Raw genomic sequence first — 22315 nt, forward strand, 5'->3', positions numbered from 1 at the left:
ATTACCTGTTGCTTAGTAAGGAACCTAAGACCATTAAACTATCCTCCATCAAGGTGATAATCTCTCCCGATTCAGTTCCTTTGAGCAGCAGCTCTCCCTTTCCCTTAAATGCTGCAAAACTCAGGTTCTGGTTGGTCCAATTCTCAATCACCTGAGTCAGCTTGGCTTCAATATCCTTCTCCTTAATGGCAGATATGCAAACATCCTTCAGAAGGAAATCAAAGAATATGTCATGACATTTTCAATTACAAATTAAGTGCATTTAAAATCAGAATTTTTTAGCTTGGCCCTAGAAGTCATTGGGTCATTTTACAGCCAAGAAAACCAAGGCTCAAGATGACTGTGTTGCAAGTTCAAACCAGAACCTTCTGACACTCTGACTACTAATTATTTTATTGTACCACCTACATGAGATAATGGAATTTAAATCATCATGTTCTTATTTATATTTTTAGTTGGTGTTTTTCAGCCAAAATGGACATAATCACAGCTGCTCTATCTCAGCAGCTTGCTATGAGAAGCAAATGAGAATATATGTGAGACTCTTTTGAACTCTTTAAAGTAACATATAAACATTGCTATATTCCTGCCTGTTCTGGCCCTGATATGAGTATCTCACTTGATTAAAAGTTAATTCTATTTTTAATGGGTTTTTCTGTTTTTCTGAGAATCTTTGATATGAAAGTTTCACAAGGGAAAATAAAAGTAAGGTATTTTCTGCAACATGCCTCAATTAATTTTCATACTTAGAATCACAGAATCTCAGAGATGGGAAGGAATATAAAGGTGCAAGGAATTTCCACAAATGATTATATTACAAATTAATGTGTAGTAAGTGTAATAAGAGTGGTGTGAACTGCTGTGAGTTCTGAGGAGGAGAAATGACTTTTGCCTGCAGCAAGGAGGAAAGGCTTCATTGAGGAGGGAGCATCTGAGAATAAGTGGGATTCCAACAGGGGGAGGGAGAAGACATTTTACAGGAAGGGAAAAGGCTTCCTTTAGAGGCCATGAATGAAGTAACAGTAAGAATCCAGCTTGGCTAATAGCAGGGCATATGGGGTAAAGAAAACAGAATATACCAGTGTAGACAACACTGAGAGTCTGTTTTGGGGTAAGAATAGTTAATAACTGAATCCCAGAATCCCCTGGACTTGCAAAATCAAGTTTTCAAAGCACAGCCTGTGAAAAGCTATACTCTTAAGTGTAAAAACCTACTTATATAAGAATGAGGTGGTCACCAAAGTTTTTTAAAACTCTTTATTTCCCTCAGTAGTATTTGAATGGCATTTATAAATAGGACAAAAATGCTTTGAAAACAAAACTTGTGGCGTGCATGTTGCTAGAAAGAGGCAAAGAGGCAGCAGAAAACTCAAAACCATACATTTAGGGGATATTTCTGGTCATGGGGTGCAGTTTTCGCCTCCAAAAACATAGAATAATGTACAAAACACAAAAAGAGAAGGTAAAAAACAAACACAGTAAGACTTAAAAACAAGATAAACATCTCCATGAACTAGAAGTGAAAAAGACACGCAAGCCAGGAGGTGGAGCTGAAGCCCAGGCCTGAGGGCTCTGGTCAGCGGGTGCCAACCCCTTGGCTCCTGTGGGACACAGGAGACTAAAAGTGGCCTGTATGAAAGGGACCATCAGGACTATGGTCTAGATCCCTCCACTGTGGAAGGAGGCTGCCTGTAGCTGCCATCTGGTCATCTAGATTAAATGAACCTAAGGATGTGGCAGATGGGGTGACAGATCCAGGTCCACAACCAGGACCTGAGACAGGTCAGCTCTGCCTGGATCTGCCCCACCACAGCAGAATAGGGGATGTAAACCACTATTGTAACACCTGGCTCTGGACTTGAGGAGATGGGGGATGCAGGAAGAAGCCACAAAACCACTTGACTCCTAAGGAAGGCTAAAATGCAGAAGGAGAAAAACAATTTTAACAAATTATAAAAGCCACATTTTGTAAAGCTCGTCACTCAAAATGAGTCCTCTAAAAAATAAAAATTGCAAAACCCTTGGGAATTCCCTGGCAGTCCTGTGGTTAGGACTCCATGCTTTCACTGCCAAGGGCCCAGGTTCAATCCCTGGTTGGGGAACTAAGATCTTGCAAGCCGCGTGGTGCAGCCGAAAAAAAAAAAAGTGAAAAAAACAATTGCAAAACCCATGAAAAGAAATCCAATACTCAGAGAGATAGCCAACATAAAAAACAATCAGAGTAAAAACTCAGTCCAGGTGAAATTAATTTTATAGAACAATCTGAAAAATAATCTTTAATTATGGTTAATCTGGGGGCCTTGGAGTATGGGAGGTAGAGATGAACTTATATTGGCCATGAGGTGATAATTTTGGAAGCAAGAGGATCTCTACTTTTCTTTGAAATTTTCCATAATAAAAAATTTTAAAATAATTATGTTTAGGATGCTCAAAGAGATAAATGAAGAACTCTAAAGATTTGAGATTTATAGGTTTGAGAATATATAAAATATTTGAGAATATATGTAGATTTAATAATCTATAGATCTAAGAATCTATAAAAAGGACAGAAAAAAATGTAGAAATGAAAAAAGAACAGGTGGTCACAAAAGAAAAAGAACTAAGTTCTAGTTCAAGATGGTGACATAGGAGGATACTGAACTCACCTCCTCCCATGGACACACCAAACCTACAGCTACATATGGAACTGAAAGAAACCCAAAAACTAGTTGAGCAACTCTTACACATTAGGTGAACAAGGAAAAACTCACATCAAAACTGGTAGGGGAAGCTGAGACAGAATCTCATGTTCAGCCCCACTCCTGGCACAGGGACCCACAATCGGGAAGGAACCCACAGACCAGAGGTTCTCCCTGAGGAGCAAACGATGTGAACTCCACATCAGGCACCCCAACTTTTAACACCTGTACCTGAGAGGTGAGCACCCCAAAATTCAGGGCTTATGTCCATGAGACCCACAAGGCCATAGTAAACTGAGAAATAGTTCTTAAATGGCTTGTTTGTACTCACCCAACCCGGGGCCCAGCACAGAGACAGCTGACTAAAAAGCATCTAGTCTTTCTGTGAAAAAAAAGGCCTATTTGTTTAATATGCAGATATACCCAAAGAGACTCACAACAAAACACGTAATTAAAGTGTCAAAAGTTAAAGACAAGGAGAGATCTTAAAAACAGCAAGAGAAAGACAACTTGTTACATACAAGGGCACCCCATGAGACTATCAGCAGATTTTTCAGCAGAAACTTTGCAGGACAAAAGGGAGTGGCACAATATACTCAAAGTGCTAAAAGAAAAAAAATGCCACCAAGAATACTGTACATGGTGAAGCTGTCTTTCAGAACTGAAGGAGAGATCAAGAGTTTTTCAGACAAGCAAAAGCCTAAAGGAGTTCATCAACACTACATGAGTCTTACAAGAAATGTTAAAGGGACTTCTTTAGGCTAAAATGAAAGGATGCTAATTGGTAACAGGAAAATATATGAAAGTATAACTCTCACTGGTAAAGGGAAATAAATAGTAAAGTTCAGAATAGTCTAGCCTCAGGCCGGCAGGTTGGAAGTCTCCAGGAACGGGCAGCCAGTGTGTGTAGGAGTGAATCTGCGAGTTTGCCAAGCTGATTGGCAGAAAAAGCAAGCCTGCACCCTCCAAGCTGCACTATTACAATTGGGAGACAAGCCTCAACCAGAAGTCCCTGAAGAAATTCTAAAAAAGCCATGTGGCTGACAGGGTCTTGGTGCTCCGGCTGGGTGTCAGGCCTGAGCCTCTCAGGTGGGAGAGCCGAGTTCAGGACATTGGTCCACCAGAGACTTCCCAGCTCCACGTAATATCAAATGGTGGAAGCTCTCCCAGACATCTCCATCTCAATGCTAAGACCCAGCTCCACTCAACGACCAGCAAGCTACAGTGCTGGACACCCCATGCCAAACAACTAGCAAGACAGGAACACAACCCCACCCATTAGCAGAGAGGCTGCCTAAAATCATAATAAGGTCACAGACACCCCAAAACACACCACCGGATGTGGTCCTGGCCACCAGAAAGACAAGACCCAGCCTCATCCACCAGAACACAAGCACTAGTCCCCTCCACCAGGAAGCTTACACAAGCCACTGAACCAACCTTAGCCACTGGGGGCAGACACCAAAAACAATGGGAACTACAAACCTGCAGCCTGCGAAAAGGAGACCACAAACACAGTAAGTTAAGCAAAATGAGAAGACAGAGAAGCACACAGCAGATGAAGAAGCAAGGTAAAAACCCACCAGACCAAACAAATGAAGAGGAAATAGGCAGTCTACCTGAAAAAGAATTCAGAGTAATGATAGTAAAGATGATCCAAAATCTTGGAAATAGAATGGAGAAAATACAAAAAACTTTCAACAAGGACCTAGAAGAACTAAAGAGCAACAAACAATGATGAACAACACAATTGCTGAAACTAAAAATTCTCTAGAAGGAATCAATAGCAGAATAACTGAGGCAGAAGAACGGATAAGTGACCTGGAAGATAAAATAGTGGAAATAACTACCGCAGAGGAGAATAAAGAAAAAAGAATGAAAAACAATTGAGGACGGTCTCAGAGATCTCTGGGACAACATTAAATGTACCAATATTTGAATTATAAGAGTCCCAGAAGAAGAAGAGAAAAAGAAAGGGACTGAGAAAATATTTGAAGAGATTATACTTGAAAACTTCCCTAATATGGGAAAGGAAATACTCAATCAAGTCCAGGAACCACAGAGAGTCCCATACAGGATAAATCCAAGGAGAAACACACCAAGACACATATTAATCAAACTATCAAAAATTAAACACAAAGAAAAAATATTAAAAGCAGCAAGAGAAAAGCAACAAATAACATACAAGGAAATCCCCATAAGGTTAACAGCTGATCTTTCAGCAGAAACTCTGCAAGCCAGAAGGGAGTGGCAGGACATATTTAAAGTGATGAAAGGGAAAAACCTACAACCAAGATTACTCTACCCAGCAAGGATCTCATTCAGATTCGACAAAGAAATTAAAGCCTTTACAAAAAAGCAAAAGCTAAGAGAATTCAGCACCACCAAACCAGCTTTAGAACAAATGCTAAAGGAACTACTCTAGGCAGGAAACACAGAGAAGGAAAAGACCTACAATAAAGAACCCAAAACAATTAAGAAAATGGTAATACGAACATACATATCGATAATTACCTTAAATGTAAATGGATTCAGTGATCCAACCAAAAGACATAGACTGGTTGAATGGATACAAAAACAAGACCCATATATATGCTGTTCTACAAGAGACCCACTTCAGACCTAGGGACACATACAGACTGAAAGTGAGGGGATGGAAAAATCTATTCCATGCAAATGGAAATCAAAAGAAACCTGGAGTAGAAATTCTCATATCAGACAAAATAGACTTTAAAATAAAGACTATTACAAGACACAAAGAAGGACACTACCTAATGATCAAGGGATCAATCCAAGAAGATGATATAACAATTGTAAATACTGATGCACCCGACACAGGAGCACCTCAATACATGAGGCAAATGCTAACAGCCATAAAAGGGGAAATCGACAGCAACACAGTCATAGTAGGGGACTTTAACACCCCACTTTCACCAATGGGCAGATCATCCAAAATGAAAATAAATAAGGAAACACAAGCTTTAAATGATACATTAAACAAGATGGACTTAATTGATATTTTTTATAGGACATTCCATCCAAAAACAACAGAATACACTTTCTTCTCAAGTGCTAATGGAACATTCTCTAGGATAGATCACATCTTGGGTCACAAATCAAGCCTTGGTAAATTTAAGAAAATTGAAATCGTATCAAGTATCTTTTCTGGCCACAACGCTATGAGACTAGATATCAATTACAGGAAAAATATCTGTAAAAACTACAAACACCTGGAGGCTAAACAATACACTACTTAATAACCAAGAGATCATTGAAGACATCAAAGAGGAAATTAAAAAATACCTAGAAACAAATGACAATGAAAACACGATGACCCAAAACCTATGGGATGCAGCAAAAGCAGTTCTAAGAGAGAAGTTTATAGCAATACAATCCTACCTCAAGAAACAAGAAACATCTCAAATAAACAGCCTAACCTTACACCTAAATCAATTAGAGAAAGAAGAACAAAAAACCCCCCAAAGTTAGCAGAAGGAAAGAAATCATAAAGATCAGATCAGAAATAAACAAAAAAGAAATGAAGGAAGCAATAGCACAGATCAATAAAACCAAGAGGTGGTTCTTTGAGAAGATAAACAAAATTGATAAACCATTAGCCAGACTCATCAAGAAAAAAAGGGAGAAGACTCAAATCAGTAGAATTAGAAATGAAAAACAAGAAGTAACAACTGACACTGCAGAAATACAAAGGATTATGAGAGATTACTACAAGCAACTATATGCCAATAAAATGGACAACCTGGAAGAAATGGACAAATTCTTAGAAAAGCACAACCTTCCGAGCCTGAACCAGGAAGAAATAGAAAATATCAACAGACCAATCACAAGCAGTGAAATTGAGACTGTGATTAAAAATCTTCCAACAACAAAAGCCCAGGACCAGACGGCTTCACAGGCGAATTCTATCAAACATTTAGAGAAGAGCTAACACCTATCCTTCTCAAACTCTTCCAAAATATAGCAGAGGGAGGGGAGGAACACTCCCAAACTCATTCTATAAGACCACCATCACCCTGATACCAAAACCAGACAAAGATGTCACAAAGAAAGAAAACTACAGGCCAATATCACTGATGAACATAGATGCAAAAATACTCAACAGTGTCTGGAGCCTGTGCTCGGCAACGAGAGGCCGCGATAGTGAGAGGCCTGCGCACCGCGATGAAGAGTGGCCTCTGCTTGCCACAACTAGAGAAAGCCCTCACACAGAAACGAAGACCCAACACAGCCATATATATACACATACATACATACATACATACATAGAAAGAATGTAAGCAGACAAGAATAGCATTAAAAAAATAAAAAATTTAAAAAAATTAAAAAAAAAACAAAAAACAAAAATACTCAACAAAATAATAGCAAACAGAATCCAACAGCACATTAAAAGGATCATACACCATGATCAAGTGGGGTTGATCCCAGAAATGCAAGGATTCTTCAATATACACAAATCAATCAATGTGATACACCATATTAACAAATTGAAGGATAAAAACCATATGATCATCTCGATAGATGCAGAAAAAGCTTGCGACAAAATTCAACACCTATTTATGATGAAAACCCTCCGGTAAGTAGGCATAGAGGGAACTTACCTCAACATAATAAAGGCCATATATGACAAACCCACAGCCAACATAGTTCTCAATGGTGAAAAACTGAAACCATTTCCACTAAGATCAGGAACAAGACGACGTTGCCCACGCTCACCACTATTATTCAACATAGTTTTGGAAGTTTTAGCCATAGCAATCAGAGAAGAAAAAGAAATAAAAGGAATCCAAATCGGAAAAGAAGAAGTAAAGCTGTCACTGTTTGCAGATGACGTGATACTATACATAGAGAATCCTAACGACGCTACCAGAAAACTACTAGAACTAACCAATAAAGTTGGTAAAGTAGCAGTATACAAAATTAATGCACAGAAATCTCTTGCATTCCTATACACTAATGATGTAAAACATGAAAGAGAAATTAAGGAAACATTCCCATTTACCACTGCAAACACAAGAATAAAATACCTAGGAATAAACCTACCTAAGGAGACAAAAGACGTGTATGCAGAAAACTGTAAGACACTGATGAAAGAAATTAAAGACAATACAAACAGATGGAGAGATATACCATGTACTTGGATTGGAAGAAACAACATTGTGAAAACGACTATACTACCCAAAGCAATCTACAGATTCAATGCAATCTCTATCAAACTGCCAATGGCATTTTTCACAGAACTAGAGCAAAAAAATTGCACAATATTTATGGAAACACAGAAGACCCCGAATAGCCAAAGCAATCTTGAGAAAGAAAAATGGAGCTGGAGGAATCAGGTTCCCTGACTTCAGACTATACTACAAAGCTACAGTAATCAAGACAGTATGGCACTGGCACAAAAATAGAAATATAGATCAATGGAACAGGATAGAAAGCCCAGAGATAAACCCACGCACCTATGGTCACCTTATCTTTCACAAAGGAGGCGAGAATATACGATGGAGAAAAGACAGCCTCTTCAATAAGTGGTGCTTGGAAAACTGGACAGCTACATGTAAAAGAATTAAATTAGAACACTCCCTAACACCATACACAAAAATAAACTAAAATGGATTAAAGACCTAAATGTAAGGCCAGACACCCTAAAACTCCTAGAGGAAAACATAGGCAGAACACTCTATGACATAAATCACAGCAAGATCCTTTTTGCCCACCTCCTAGAGAAATGGAAATAAAAACAAAAATAAATAAATGGGACCTAATGAAACATAAAAGCTTTTGCACAGCAAAGGAAACCATAAACGAGACGAAAAGACAACCCTCAGAATGGGAGAAAATATTTGCAAATGAAGTAACTGACAAAGGATCAATCTCCAAAATATATAAGCAGCTCATACAGCTCAATATCAAAAAAACAACCCAATCCAAAAATGGGCAGAGGACCTAAATAGACATTTCTCTAAAGAAGATATACAGATTGCCAACAAATACATGAAAGGATGCTCAACATCACTAATCATTAGAGAAATGCAAATCAAAACTCCAATGAGGTATCACCTCACACCAGTCAGAATGGCCATCATCAAAAAATCTACAAACAATAAATGCTGGGGAGGGTGTGGAGAAAAGGGAACCCTCTTGCACTGTTGGTGGGAATGTAAATTGATACAGCCACTATGGAGAACAGTATGGAGGTTCCTTACCAAACTAAAAATAGAACTACCATACGACCCAGCAATCCCACTACTGGGCATATACCCTGAGAAAACCATAATTCAAAAAGAGTCATGTACCACAATGTTCATTGCAGCTCTATTTACAATAGCCAGGACATGGAGGGAACCCTAGTGTCCATCAACAGATGAACGGATAAAGAAGATGTGGCATATATATACAATGGAATATTACTCAGCCATAAAAAGAAATGAAATTGAACTATTTGTAGTGAACTATGGACCTAGAGTCTGTCATACAGAGGGAAGTAAGTCAGAAAGAGAAAAACAAATGCCGTATGCTAACACATACATATAGAATCTAAAAAATAAATGGTTCTGAAGAACCTAGGGGCAGGACAGGAATAATGACGCAGATGTAGAGAATGGACTTGAGGACACGGGGTGGGGGGAAGGGTAAGCTGGGAAGAAGTGAGAGAGTGGCATGGACTTAGATATACACTACCAAATGTAAAATAGATAGCTAGTGGGAAGCAGCCGCATAGCACAGGGAGATCAGCTCAGTGCTTTGTGACCACCTAGAGGGGTGAGATAGGGAGGGTGGGAGGGAGACGCAAGAGGGAGTAGATATGGGGATATATGTATACGTATAGCTGATTCACTTTGTTATACAGCAGAAACTAACACACCATTGTAAAGCAATTATACTCCAATAAAGATGTTAAAAAAAAAAAGAATAGTCTAATGTTGTAAACAGTGGTGGGTTAATCACTTATAAATCTAGTATGAAGGTTAAAAGACCAAATTAGTAAACATAACTAAAACTATAGTAATTTGTTAATGGATACCTCAGATAAAAAGATGTAAACTGTGACACCAAAAACAAACTGTGGTGGGGGGAGTAAAAATGTAGAGCTTTAGGATGCATTCCAATTTCAGTAGTTAGCAACTTAAAATAGACTGTTATAGGAACTTCCCTGGTGGCACAGTGGTTAAGAATCCGCCTGCCAATGCAGGGGACACGGGTTCGATTCCTGGTCCGGGAAGACCCCACCTGCCGCAGAGCAACTAAGCCCGTGCGCCACAACTACTGAGCCTGTGCTCTAGAGCCCGTGCTCCACAACAAGAGAAGCCACCACAATGAGAAGCTCACGCACTGCAATGAAGAGTAGCCCCCGCTCGCCGCAACTAGAGAAAGCCCATGCACAGCAATGAAGACCCAATGCAGCCAAATAAATTAATTAATTAAAATTTTAAAAAAATAGACTGTTTTAAGTTTTTATATGTAAGCCTTATGGTAACCACAAAGCAAACCCCTATAATAGATAGTAGATACCCAAAAGATGAAGAGAAAGGGATCTAAGCATACCACTACGGAAAAATCATCAAATAACAAAGGAAGAGCGCAAGAGAAGAAGAAAGAAACAAAGGAATTACAAACAGCCAGAAAATAATTAGCAAAATGACAAGTACATAACTATAATAATTATTGTAAATGTAAATTGACTAAATTCTCCAATCAAAAGACAGAGAGTGGCTAAATGGATATAAAAACAAGACCCATCTATCTGCTGCCTTCAAGAGACTCACTTCAGATGTAGGACACACATAGACTGAAAGTGAAGGGATGGCAAGAGATATACCACGCAAATGGAAACCAAAAGAAAGCTGGAGTAACTACACTTATATCATACAAAACAGACTTTAAGACAAAAACTATAATAAGAGACAAAGAAGATCATTATGTAACAATAAAAGGGTCAATCCAAGAAGAGGCTGTAACATTTGTAAACATTTATGCACCCAACATAGGAGAACTCAAATATATAAAACAAATATTAACAGACCTAAAGGAAGAAATAGATAGCAATGAAATAACAGTAGGGGACTTTAATGCCCCACTTTCATCAATGGATAGATCACCCAGACAGAAAATCAATATGGAAACATTGGCCTTAAACAAGTTAGATCTGATGAGCTTAACAGACATATACAAAACAGTCTGTCGAAATGCAACAGAATACACATTCTTCTCAAGTGCACATTAAGCATTCTCCAGACAGAGCATGTTAGGCCACAAAACAAGTGCTAATAAATTTAAGAAAACTGAAATCACGTCAAGTATCTTTTCTGACCACAGTGGTATGAAACTAGAAATCAATTATAAGAAGAAAACTGACATATTCACAAATATGTAAAGATTAACCACATATTTGGTTATAAACAACCAAAGAGTTGTTCATATTGAACAGCCAATGGTTCAAAGAAGAAATCAAAAGAGAAATCAACAAATACCTTGGGACAGATAAAAATGGAAATACGGCATACCAAAACTTAAAGGGATGCAGCAAGAGCAGTTCTAAAAAGGAAGTTCATAAAGATAAACCTTACATTAAGAAATAAGAGGGATCTCAAATAAACAACCTAACTTTATACTTCAAAGAATTAGAAAAAGAAGAACAAACAAAGCCCAAAGTTAGTAGATGGAAGGAAATAACAAAGACCAGAGTGGAAATAAATGAAGTACAGACTAAAAAGACAATAGAAAAAATCAAGGAAACTAAGAGCTGGTATTTTAAAGGATAAACAAAATAGACAAAACTTTAGCCAGACTCACCAAGAAAAAGTGAGGGAGAACTCAAATAAAATCAGAAACCAAAGAGGAGGCATTACAATTGATACCATACAAATACAAAGGATCATAAAAGACTACTATGAACAATTATACACACAAGAATTTGACAATCTAGAAGAAATGAATAAGTTCCTAGAAACATGCCACCCACCAAGACTGAATTATGAAAAAATAGAAAATCTCAACAGACTGATTAGTAGTAAGGAGATTGAATCAGTAACCAAAAACCTGCCCCAAAAACAAAAGACCAGGATCAGATGGCTTCACTGGTGAATTCTACCAAACATTTAAAGAAGAATTACTACCAGTCTTCTCAAACTCTTCCAAAAAAAAGAGAGAACACTTCTCTTATTTTATGAGGCCAGCATTACCCTCATACCAAAACCAGACAAGGACACCACAAGAAAAGAAAATTACAGGTCAGTATCCCTGATGAACATAGATGCAAAGATTCTCAACAAAATATTAGCAAGCTGAATTCAACAATGCATTAAAATCATACACCATGATCAAGTGGGATTTATTCCATGAATGCAAGAATGGTTCAATATCCACAAACTAATCAATGTGATGTACCACATTAACACAATGAAGCATAAAAATCATATGATCATCTCAATAGATGCAGAAAAAGCTTTTGACAAAATTCAACATCCACTCATGATAAAACCTCTCAACAAAGCAGTTGTAGAAGAAACATACCTCAACATAGTAAAGGTCATATATGACAAACCTATGGCTAACATCGTACTCAATGGTGAAAAGATGAAAGCTTTTCCTCTAAGATCAGGAACAAGACAAGGATGCCCACTCTCACCACCTTTATTCAACATGGTATCTAAAGACCTAACCAGAGCAATTAGGCAAGAAAGAAATAAAAGGCATCCAAATTGGAAAGGAAGAAGTAAGACTGTCCCTATTTGCAGATGACATGATATTACATATAGAAAACCCTAAAGATGCCACCAAAAACTGTTAGAACTTATAATTCAGTAAAGTTTCAGGATATAAAATCAATATACAAAAATCAGTTGCATTTTTATGCACTAATAATGAACTACCAGAAAGAGAAACTGAGAAAACTATCCCATTTACAATTGCATCAAAAAGAATAAAATACCTAGGAATAAATTGAACAAAAAGGTAAAAGACCTGTACACTGAAAACTATGATACATTGATGAAAGAAATTGAAGAAGGCACAAGTAAATGGAAAGATAGTCCATGTTCATGGGTTGGAAGAATTAATATCATTAAAATGTCTATATTACTCAAAGCAATCTACAGTTTCAAAGCAATAACTATCAAAATTCTAACGGCAGTTTTCAAGAAATAGAACAAAAACTCCTAAAAATTTTATGAAACCACAAAAGACCCCATAGAGCCAAAGAAATCTTGAGAAAAAGGAACAAAGCTGGAGGCATAATGCTTCCTGATTTCAAACTGTATCAAAGTTATAGTAATCAAAAATGTATGGTATTGGCATAAAAACAGAGACAATGAAACAGAATAAACCCACATATATATTTAATTAATTTATGAGAAAGGAGCTGGGAATATACAATGAGGGAAGGACAGTCTCTTCAACATATGATGCTGGGAAAACTGGATAAACACATGCAAAAGAATGAAACTGGACCACTATCTTCTTATACCATACAAAAAATTAACTCAAAATGGACTAAAGACTTGAACATAAGACCTGAAACCATAAAACTCCTGGAAGACAACAGAGTTGGTAAGTTCCTTGAAATCAGTTTTGGCAATGATTTTTTGGACTTAACACCAAAAGCCAAGGTAACAAAAGCAAAAATAAACAAGTGGGACAGTGTCAAACTAAAAAGCTTCTTACAGCAAAGGAAACCATATACAAAATGAAAAGGTAACCTACTAAACAGGAGAAAATATTTGCAAATCATAACTCTGATAAGGGGTTAATATCTAATATATATAAAAAACTCTTACAACTCAATAGCAAAAACAACCAATTTGATTTTAAAATGAGCAGAGGATCTGAATAGGCATTTTCCCAAAAAAAGACATACAAAGAGCCAACAGGTACATGAAAATGTGCTCAACATCACTTATCACCAGGGAAATGCGAATCAAAACCACAATTAAATATCACCTCACATCTGTTGGAATACCTATCATCACAAAGACAAAACTTAGTGTTGGTGAGGATGTGGAGAAAAAGGAACCCTTGCATGGAAATGTAAATTGGTGCAGCCACTATGGAAGACAGTATGGAGGATCCTCAAAAAATTAAAAATAAAACTACCATGTGATCCAGTAATTCCACTTCTGGATATTTATCTGAAGAAAACAAAAACACTAACTTGAAAAGATATATATATACCCATGTTCATTGTAGCATTATTTGCAAGAGCTAAGATGTGAAAACAACCTAAGTATCCATCAATGGGTGAATGGATAAAGAAAATGTGGTATATTTATATAAAAGGAATATTATTTAGAAGTAAAAAGAAGGAAATCCTGCCATTTGTGACAACATGGATGAACGGACTTTGAGGGCATTATGCTAAGTGAAATGAGTCAGACAGAAAAAGACAAATACCATATGATCTCATTTATATGCAGAATCTAAACAAAAACAAAAAACCAGAAACATAGATATATAGAACAGACTGGTCATTGCCAAACAGAGTGGGTAAAATGGGTGAAGGTGATTAAAGAGTACAAACATCCAGTTATAAAATGAATAAGTTCTGGGGATGTAATGTATAACATAGTGACTATAGTTAATAATACTGTATTGTATTTAAAAGCTGCTAAGAGAGTAGATCCTAAAATTTCTCATCATAGGAAAAAAATTGTAACTATATGTGGTGATGGGTGTTAACTAGACATATTTTTGTGATCATTTCACAATATATACATATACTGAGTCATTATGTTGTACACCTGAAACTAATATGGTATAGATTATACCTCATTTTAAAAAAAGGATTTGATGCAAACACTAAGCATAGAAAAAGAAAAAGAACCAATTAAAAATCTTGAAAAGGAAAAATATAATAATTTAAAATATTTAATAGACTAATAGTAAAAAAGCATAGAATTAGAAGTTTGAAAAATGTTCTGAGGAATTCACCAAGAACACAATACAGAAATAAACAGAATTTTTTAAATGGCGGTTTAGTTAAGGGACAAGAAGGATAGACAGAGGAGCTCCAAAACTAAAATATTTCAAATAATCATATTATCTTCTTGAGTTACAGCATTATTTTGCAAAATCAAGGAATGTTCAGGATCATTTCAAATTTTGAGGGTGCATTATATAGGGCAATCAATACACCCTTGAATAACATGTTTATTTGTACAGTTTTCAGAAAAGAAAAAGGAAAGATTCTTTAATAGATCATTTGTAAGACCTTATAATCTTATGTACCTCAATGTCATCCTTATTTTTAAGGAGTGGTGCTTCCATAATATTTCTAAGACAAAAAGAATCCGATTCCACATCAAATGGGGTTCCAGTTAACTCAGAGATTCGATCCCAGTGTCTCTGTTTCATTGCCTTATTGGTCATCATTTCTAGTAGAGGACATGACTCACTGAAATCATCAATTCTTTTTTTCAGATCCAAAAAAGCTTGCCAATCTTTAAGTCCTTTTGGCAGTTTACGACATCTTTCAGAAAAAAAAAGAAAAAATTATTTCATCTACACATTTCTTTGAAGAAGGTGTTATGAATATACAGCAATATATCAGAGGATAAATTCATTTGTGAAATACCTATGGGATCCTAAGATAGGCACTATAAACAGTTAAGTTTAATTCAATTGAAACTCACCTGTTTTGAAACTCTTGCAGTTCTGCATTAATTTTTTCAATGTCTACATCTCCCCAAAGTATTTCATAATAACCACTAATATTTCCCATTACAGTATCGTATAGTCCATACAGCTTCTGCAGCAAGTTGAGTTCCTTTCTGGAAACCAAATAATTAAGTCATTACATAACATATATTTAAAGAATAAATTCCATTATTGGATAGGCAGAATTCATCTAATCAAATTATTTCACATATGTGTATCATATCTTATATACACCAACACGCATACACTCCTGTCAGTTTCCAAACACTTTATTAAAATCTCCATCAATTAAAGTTTATAGCTTTCAAATATTCCAAATTATACTATGACATGACATTAACAAATGGTTTGATTATTACAACCATACCAATCATTGCAAACAATCTGACCAAAATTTGTTCACGTGATCAAAGCTAAGGCTAAGGTTTTATTTGACTTTTTTCTTTCAAACGCAAGCTAGATTTTTATGATTATGTCTGCCTTTTAAGTCTGACTTTAAACATCACTTTCCTATCAAAAGCTTTCCCTCATGTGCCCAGATGGAGTTATATCCAAAACAAGAATAAAAGGAGGGATTCTGGGTCCAAGTAAAGGAAAATTTCTTCAGTGTGTAAAACACCAAAAATTGACCACTCAACAGAGTTTGTGGATTCTCCTAGGAATTCCTCAACCCTTAGCATACCATGAGGGTCCATTGAATCCAATTTTAGTTTTTTTATTTCTTGAGTAGTTCTAATTTTTTGTAAGGATTTAGAGTTACAACATTTATTATTTATTATAGATAATCAGCAACCAAAGATAAATTTGCTTATGTTTTTGATGGAGTAAAACTCATTCTATCTTGTGTTGACCTAAAACAAATAGACTGCCAGTTATTTCTCCAGAAAAAATGTGTTTACTCAGGATCAGTAGAAAATTGCAATTCTGGGTCTGCAACCATGGTGAGCCATGTGCAAGTCCCCAAATGGCAAGGGAAGGAGAATTCTTTTATAGAGGGGAATAGGAAGTTGGAGGGCTAGAGTAAACAGAGTCCATGGGTTTTCACTGGCTGAGCTGTTGCCAGGAGAGAAGAGTCTTTCCTCTTGTTGGGCTCTGCTAATGTTGCAGAGCATGAAAGCTCCCCCTTCTTGTCTCCTGATTCTATTTAATTGAGGTTTCTGTTTATTAATTTTTTACTCTTGCAATTACCAAGGTGCACAGGACCTTTTTACAAATCTAAGATACATTCTGGAATCTTAGTTATTTTTTTTTTCAGTTCTTGTTTCATTTTTCTAATTCATCATCCTAGAAATTATTTCATTATTAATCACTGATTATTCCCAATTAAACTAAAAATGACTAAAATAATAAGAAAAATGTATGATGAAATCTCTTATAAAAAGATGATGCAACAGTGAAAAAATAATCACTACTGCATCGTCCTTCAAATTTCTTATTGTGTTGCTAAAACATTGCATCATCTTTCAAGAAAGTATAAAAAGGAACTCTGGAGACACCATATTTGTAGTCTTTTGATTTTTGTTTATTTAGCTTTCACTTAATACAGTTAAGAATTCAGTACTTTTCATTTTCTACGTAAAACAGCAAAAGAATAAAATCGACAAAGGAAGGTGCTTCCCAAGTATTGAACAGAAAAGAGACAGAAAGCAATGCTCTAGACTCTAATTTTGACAGTGAAACTGATTGTGTAAGTGAAATCTCAGACTTTTGCGTCTTTAGATGATAACCTAGATGGATTTTTTAAAATTCAATAATGTATGAGTGAAAGATATATTTCAATAGGGGCAAGGGCTGTATCACACAGTATTTTGCAACAAGAACCTAGAGCATCCCATTTTGTGAAAAAGATGTGACAGTGTTCTTTCATTATTTATATGTTTACATAAATTTTATTTGATATATTCCACAAGAAGAAAAATGTTGAAGGAGATATGTATTCAAAGGAAATAGATGATGCAGAAATGAAAAAGTTAATTGATCATTCAAATTTTTGTATTTATAGTGCAAAAAGATGTTGAACAAAATTATGACTGTATGAGTTTTCAACAGTTTTGAGTTTTAACCATGCAAGTGCAAGAAAAAACATAAGTAATGAGAAGCTAGAAGTTATTGAAGATGGATTTGAAACCTGGAATCACTGTTTACAGGATGGATATGCTCCAGGTTCATGCATGACAGCTAATGAGCTGCATTCAAAAGTTGGTCTCCATTTCGTGTACATACGTCTTTAAACCAGGACATTATGGAGTAAAAGTTTGGGTTTTCTCTGCTTAAATTCTTATTAAATTTTCTAATAAAACTGCTTTTCACCATTCCTTTATTCTTACTTCTGAAAAGTATTCATAATTACTTAAAAACATAAAAAATTTAAAGGGTCCATTGGTCCAGAAGGTAAATGAGAATGATTAGTTTTCCTAGAATGCTGCAGGTCAAAATAAAACACTGATTCTCAGACTGAGTGTGCAAAAGAATTAACTAGAGAGTTTAGAAAAATGCAGAATTGCTAGGACCCCATCCCGGAGATTCTGATTTAATGTCAGGGGAAAGGACCAGACATCGGCAATTCTAACACAATTAGTAATTGGGTTAAGCTTAGCAAAAGCCTATTTTTAGAAAAAAAAATACAAACCATCTTCCCTAAATGGCTGAGGAATTCATTTATCTTCAGACAATTTTAGGTACCTTGTGCCATGACATTTTCATGCTGGGACTTTGAAACAAGTCAGCATAAAGTTCTAAAGCCAAGATCCTAATACCACTGTTTTAATTTTGCCTTTGAAGAAAGTTATATTTAACATTCTACCAAAATATACTTGGTTAAATCCTAGATCCACTGTTTAAAAGCAACTGTTACTCTTTAAAATCAATTAAGTTCCTTGGCCTTCAATCTCAATGAATTCTATGCCTACCCAACGGGGAAAAGCACTTAGCATAAATGCAGTAAGCAGGAAGCAAGAGCTGAGGCCGGCTATTCCTCTAAGCAAACAAAAGTTATCCGAAGTTGCAGTGCTTCTGCACAATTATTGACACTATTCAAAATCACGAAAAGAAAAATAATAAAGCACAGGCTAAATATAGGCCATTAACGCCCAGAATTTTTGCAATGTATTTTCCACTCCCCTAGAACATTTATTTTGTATATGGAGACTGTGCATCCAATGGGTCAGGAATAGCCAGGAATGAGGGGACTATTTAGGAGTTTGCCAAGCCAGACTCTTCTCTGCATGATGAAGGATTTAATGATGACATGATTCTTCTAATGGACAGTTAATTATTTATAATAAACTTGTCCAATTTCTAAACTTACCTAATTTTGTGTAAAACCTCATAGTCAGTCACAGGCAACCCAAAAAGTTGTTCACCAGATGAATATGTAACGAATTTCCTCCACAGATCATCAAAATTGGCCTATAAAAGGTTTTAAAATTATAGTAAGATGTAATAAATTCAGAGCCCATTAAAGTAGAATTCATTATAATTGGAATAAAAGCTACATTGAAGTTTATTGAATATTATCTATGAAACAAGGATTTGTGAAGCAAATTTATGCTGATAACAAGCTATCAGAGGGAAAGTTAAGCACTTAGGAAAATTAACTTTCAAGCATTCTGAAAGTAATCATTTTATGTAAAATTATTTCCTTAATAAATTAAGTGGTCCCCAGACTTACATTTCAAGTTCCCATAAATACATCTGAAAGTAATGAAACTGCATTTTAAAAATTCTATAATTCAGACTTTTCTATTATTTTAGCCTGGTCATCTCTCCTACACGGTTCAAACGAGTGAAGCATTGGTATAATCCATTCAACCTTGCTTTCTCTACAAGAAAGTCTATAAAATAAAGGATTCCATTTTAACACCATTTGAAATAACTCTAAATTTAAATCAGCAAAGTTAATGTTCAGGTCTTTTGAACTGGAATTTGAATCTCCTATACTTAGAATGCTAAGTATTAACAGTGTTAAAAGCACAAAAGCAAACAGAAATAATTCACTTGTGACAAGATATGTGTGCTCTACATAAATGGTATAACATATCAATAAGGATCCTAAATTCCCAGTCCTGGAAACTGTCTGGCATCAGACCTCACAGTGCTCAGATAATGATACAGATCTGACAGATACATTAGCACATCTTACAGGAGCCAAATCAGGAAGGTGTGAAGATGCAGGAGGAACTCCAACGAATTCTTCGTTCCTAGAGAGGAAGAGGCATTTTGCACTTTTTATATTCCTTGGTGGTTAGTATGGTGGTTACTCAATAAATGTACTGAACGAAAAGTCCATGGGACTATGTGGACATTAGGAAAGGAGAAACGAAAACTACAAAGTTACCATACACTTAAAGGACGACATTTAAAATCTTGGGGTTTTCTTCGTGTTTTTAAAAAAATTTATTTATTTACTTTTGGCTGCATTGGGTCTTTGTTGCTGCGTGCGGGCTTTCTCTGTTTGCAGTGAGCTGGGGCTAGTCTTCGTTGCGGTGTGCAGGCTTCTCATTGCGGTGGCTTCTCTTGTTGCAGAGCACAGGCTCTAGTCGCATGGACTTCAGTAGTTGTGGCACGTGGGCCCAGCAGTTGTGGCGCATGGGCTTAGTTGTTCCGCGGCATGTGGGATCTTCCCGGACCAGGACTTGAATCCATGTCCCCCGCACTGGCAGGCAGATTCCTAACCACCGCGCCACCAGGGAAGTCCCTAAAATCTTGTTAATGTGATGAAGACTACTGATGAATGCCAATCCCTCACTCCTTTTTCCACTCAGGTCCGAAATAATATAAAAAGCACCAGCCAAACAGGAAACAAAATGTCAGCTTTGTCGGCAGCCAAGTACCCAGTAACTCCCCAAATCAGAGTAAAGTTGCATCAGAAAACACCACTGGGACCTGAGATGAGGCTCCTGCTTCTTTCCCAGATCTAGATCTTGGGTACCTGCTTTGGAGGGGGGGAGGGAGAACACCTGTTTTTGAGAAGCGTTAGGTCTGCAAATCTGACCCCCAGCCATATATCCAGCCAGATCCTCAGCAAACAGGCTGCTCAGCTTACAAGCCCAGGCACAGGCAGAAAGAAGGTACAAGGAGGCAAAAGATGGGCCCTACATTGCCTTTTCAACGAAGTGAACACACCCCTAGTAAAAGGGTGGCTCATTAAAGTCCCAGTTGTTGACTGATACATTGATAACTCCCGAGGGAAAGACAAGGAAGGGGGGCGTCTATCTTCAGAATATACCCAGGCTCCAATCACTTTTCATCAACTCCAATGTCACCACTCTGGTCCAGGTTACTATCACCCCTCCCCTGGAAGATTGCAATAGCCTCCTAATTAGTCTCCCTGCTTTTAGCCTTGACTTCCAATAATCTATTCTCAACGCAGTAGACAGGCTGGCCCATGAAAACATAAGATCATGTCACTCATCTCACTCAGAGTCAAAGCCAGTGCCCCTCAGGGGCTGGCAAGGCTTCTAACAGTCTGTCCTCTCCTTAGCTCTCTGGACTTAGTGCTACAACTATCTCCTTGCTCATTCTGTTCCAGCCATACTAATCTCCCGTTGCTTCTCTTACATGCTCTTACTCAGGCCTTTTGTACTGCTCTTCCCCTGCCTAGAAAGCTGCTCCTCCAGATCATCTGCCTGGCTCATACTCTCACTTCCCCAGGTCTCTACTCAAATGTCACCTCTCAGGGAGGCCTTCCCTGGAGACCCTATTTTAAATTTCACCTCTACTTTACATACACACAGCCTAGCACTTTATGCCCCTTCCCTGCCTTTTCCCTTTTCCCTTGGCACTTATCACCATCCAACATTACTACCTATTGCTTTTACTGCTGAGAGGTTCCTCTTGGCTCAGCAGGCAGCCACCACATCAGTCTTAGTCCTGGCTCCTCCAGACAGGAAGGCCTCTCCCTGGGACCCTGGCTCCAAATCTGAGGACTTCAGGTAGTAAAGGATCAGAGTTTCCTCCAGGGTCCAGCATAAAGAGCTGGCAAGGGTGATGGGAGGAGCTGGTTTTAGTCGAAGAGTGACGGCCATAGTTCTGGAGAACCCCAACAATCACATGGGACTAGCCTTTTTATCTGAGGAGAACATATTTAGGTGAAAGGCTTGTGCCTGCTGCATCCCACGAAAATCCTTGCCGGCACAAGTGTTATCTTACAGAAATCTACTGGGCCAGACCTACCCTCCTGCAACCAGGCAGCAGACAGATGGGCTCAGGACAGATGATCTTGTCTACTTTGCATAAGTTTATTCCACTAGGGACCAGCTGCAATTCCTGCTTGTTCCAATGATCCTGAAGAAACACTTTTCTTATCAGGGTATGGCTTTTCTGTTTTAAAACACTCAAATCAAGGGAGATACTTGAAAATTAGATATCATATGAAAAATTCCAGTTGGTTATTATGGAAAAAGCCTGAACTACCCCTACCAATCTCAGGAGAACCTGCAATTTAAGAGGTTTCATCCAAACTGACTGAACCTTTCTGGCAAAAGTGTGCATGGAACCAACCTGAACCATCCATGGAACCTACATATAAAGCAACAAAAACAAGATTACTGACTACTCCATTTGTTTGGTTTGGGGTGAAAAACCCAATCATCAAGTGATATGAAGTAACCTCCGACATAGGTAAAGGAATATTTAGAAATACCTACCCAGTATGTGGCAAAACTAAAGCATAAATTACAGAAAGCCTTCATATGGCTAGATTTGCTGCAAAACTTGCGTAATCCTAGTAAAGAAAACACTGGTTTTTGGACAACAGCTCTATATTTCCTGGTGGGATGACCGTGGAAGCCACCTAAGTATAAATGCAGGGAATGTAAATGTAACCAAAAAAATGTAGTTTTACCTGAAATATCTGTAACCTGTTGCTAGCTTCTTGGGGTGGTATATTTGGAACCATGGGTCCTTCCTGTAATGAATAACATAATCTGCATTTTAATTCCTAATCACATGTATTTATCTATTTATTAGGT

At 37.1% G+C, this 22315-nt stretch overlaps 1 protein-coding gene across 1 annotated transcript in view; it reads right to left on the reverse strand.

Annotated features, from left to right (window-relative positions):
* DNAH8 (dynein axonemal heavy chain 8) overlaps positions 1–22315 on the reverse strand; it is a 329367-nt gene that overhangs the window by 209532 nt on the left and 97520 nt on the right. The window contains exons 32-36 of the mRNA XM_059938771.1: positions 22189–22251; positions 18652–18752; positions 15320–15457; positions 14916–15156; positions 6–205 (exon numbers count right to left, since the gene is read on the reverse strand). Coding sequence (XP_059794754.1) covers positions 6–205; positions 14916–15156; positions 15320–15457; positions 18652–18752; positions 22189–22251 — 743 coding nt within the window. The remainder of the gene's footprint in view (positions 1–5; positions 206–14915; positions 15157–15319; positions 15458–18651; positions 18753–22188; positions 22252–22315) is intronic.

This window comes from Balaenoptera ricei, chromosome 11 (assembly GCF_028023285.1).
Source record: "Balaenoptera ricei isolate mBalRic1 chromosome 11, mBalRic1.hap2, whole genome shotgun sequence".
In the NCBI taxonomy this organism is placed as follows: Eukaryota; Metazoa; Chordata; class Mammalia; order Artiodactyla; family Balaenopteridae; genus Balaenoptera; species Balaenoptera ricei.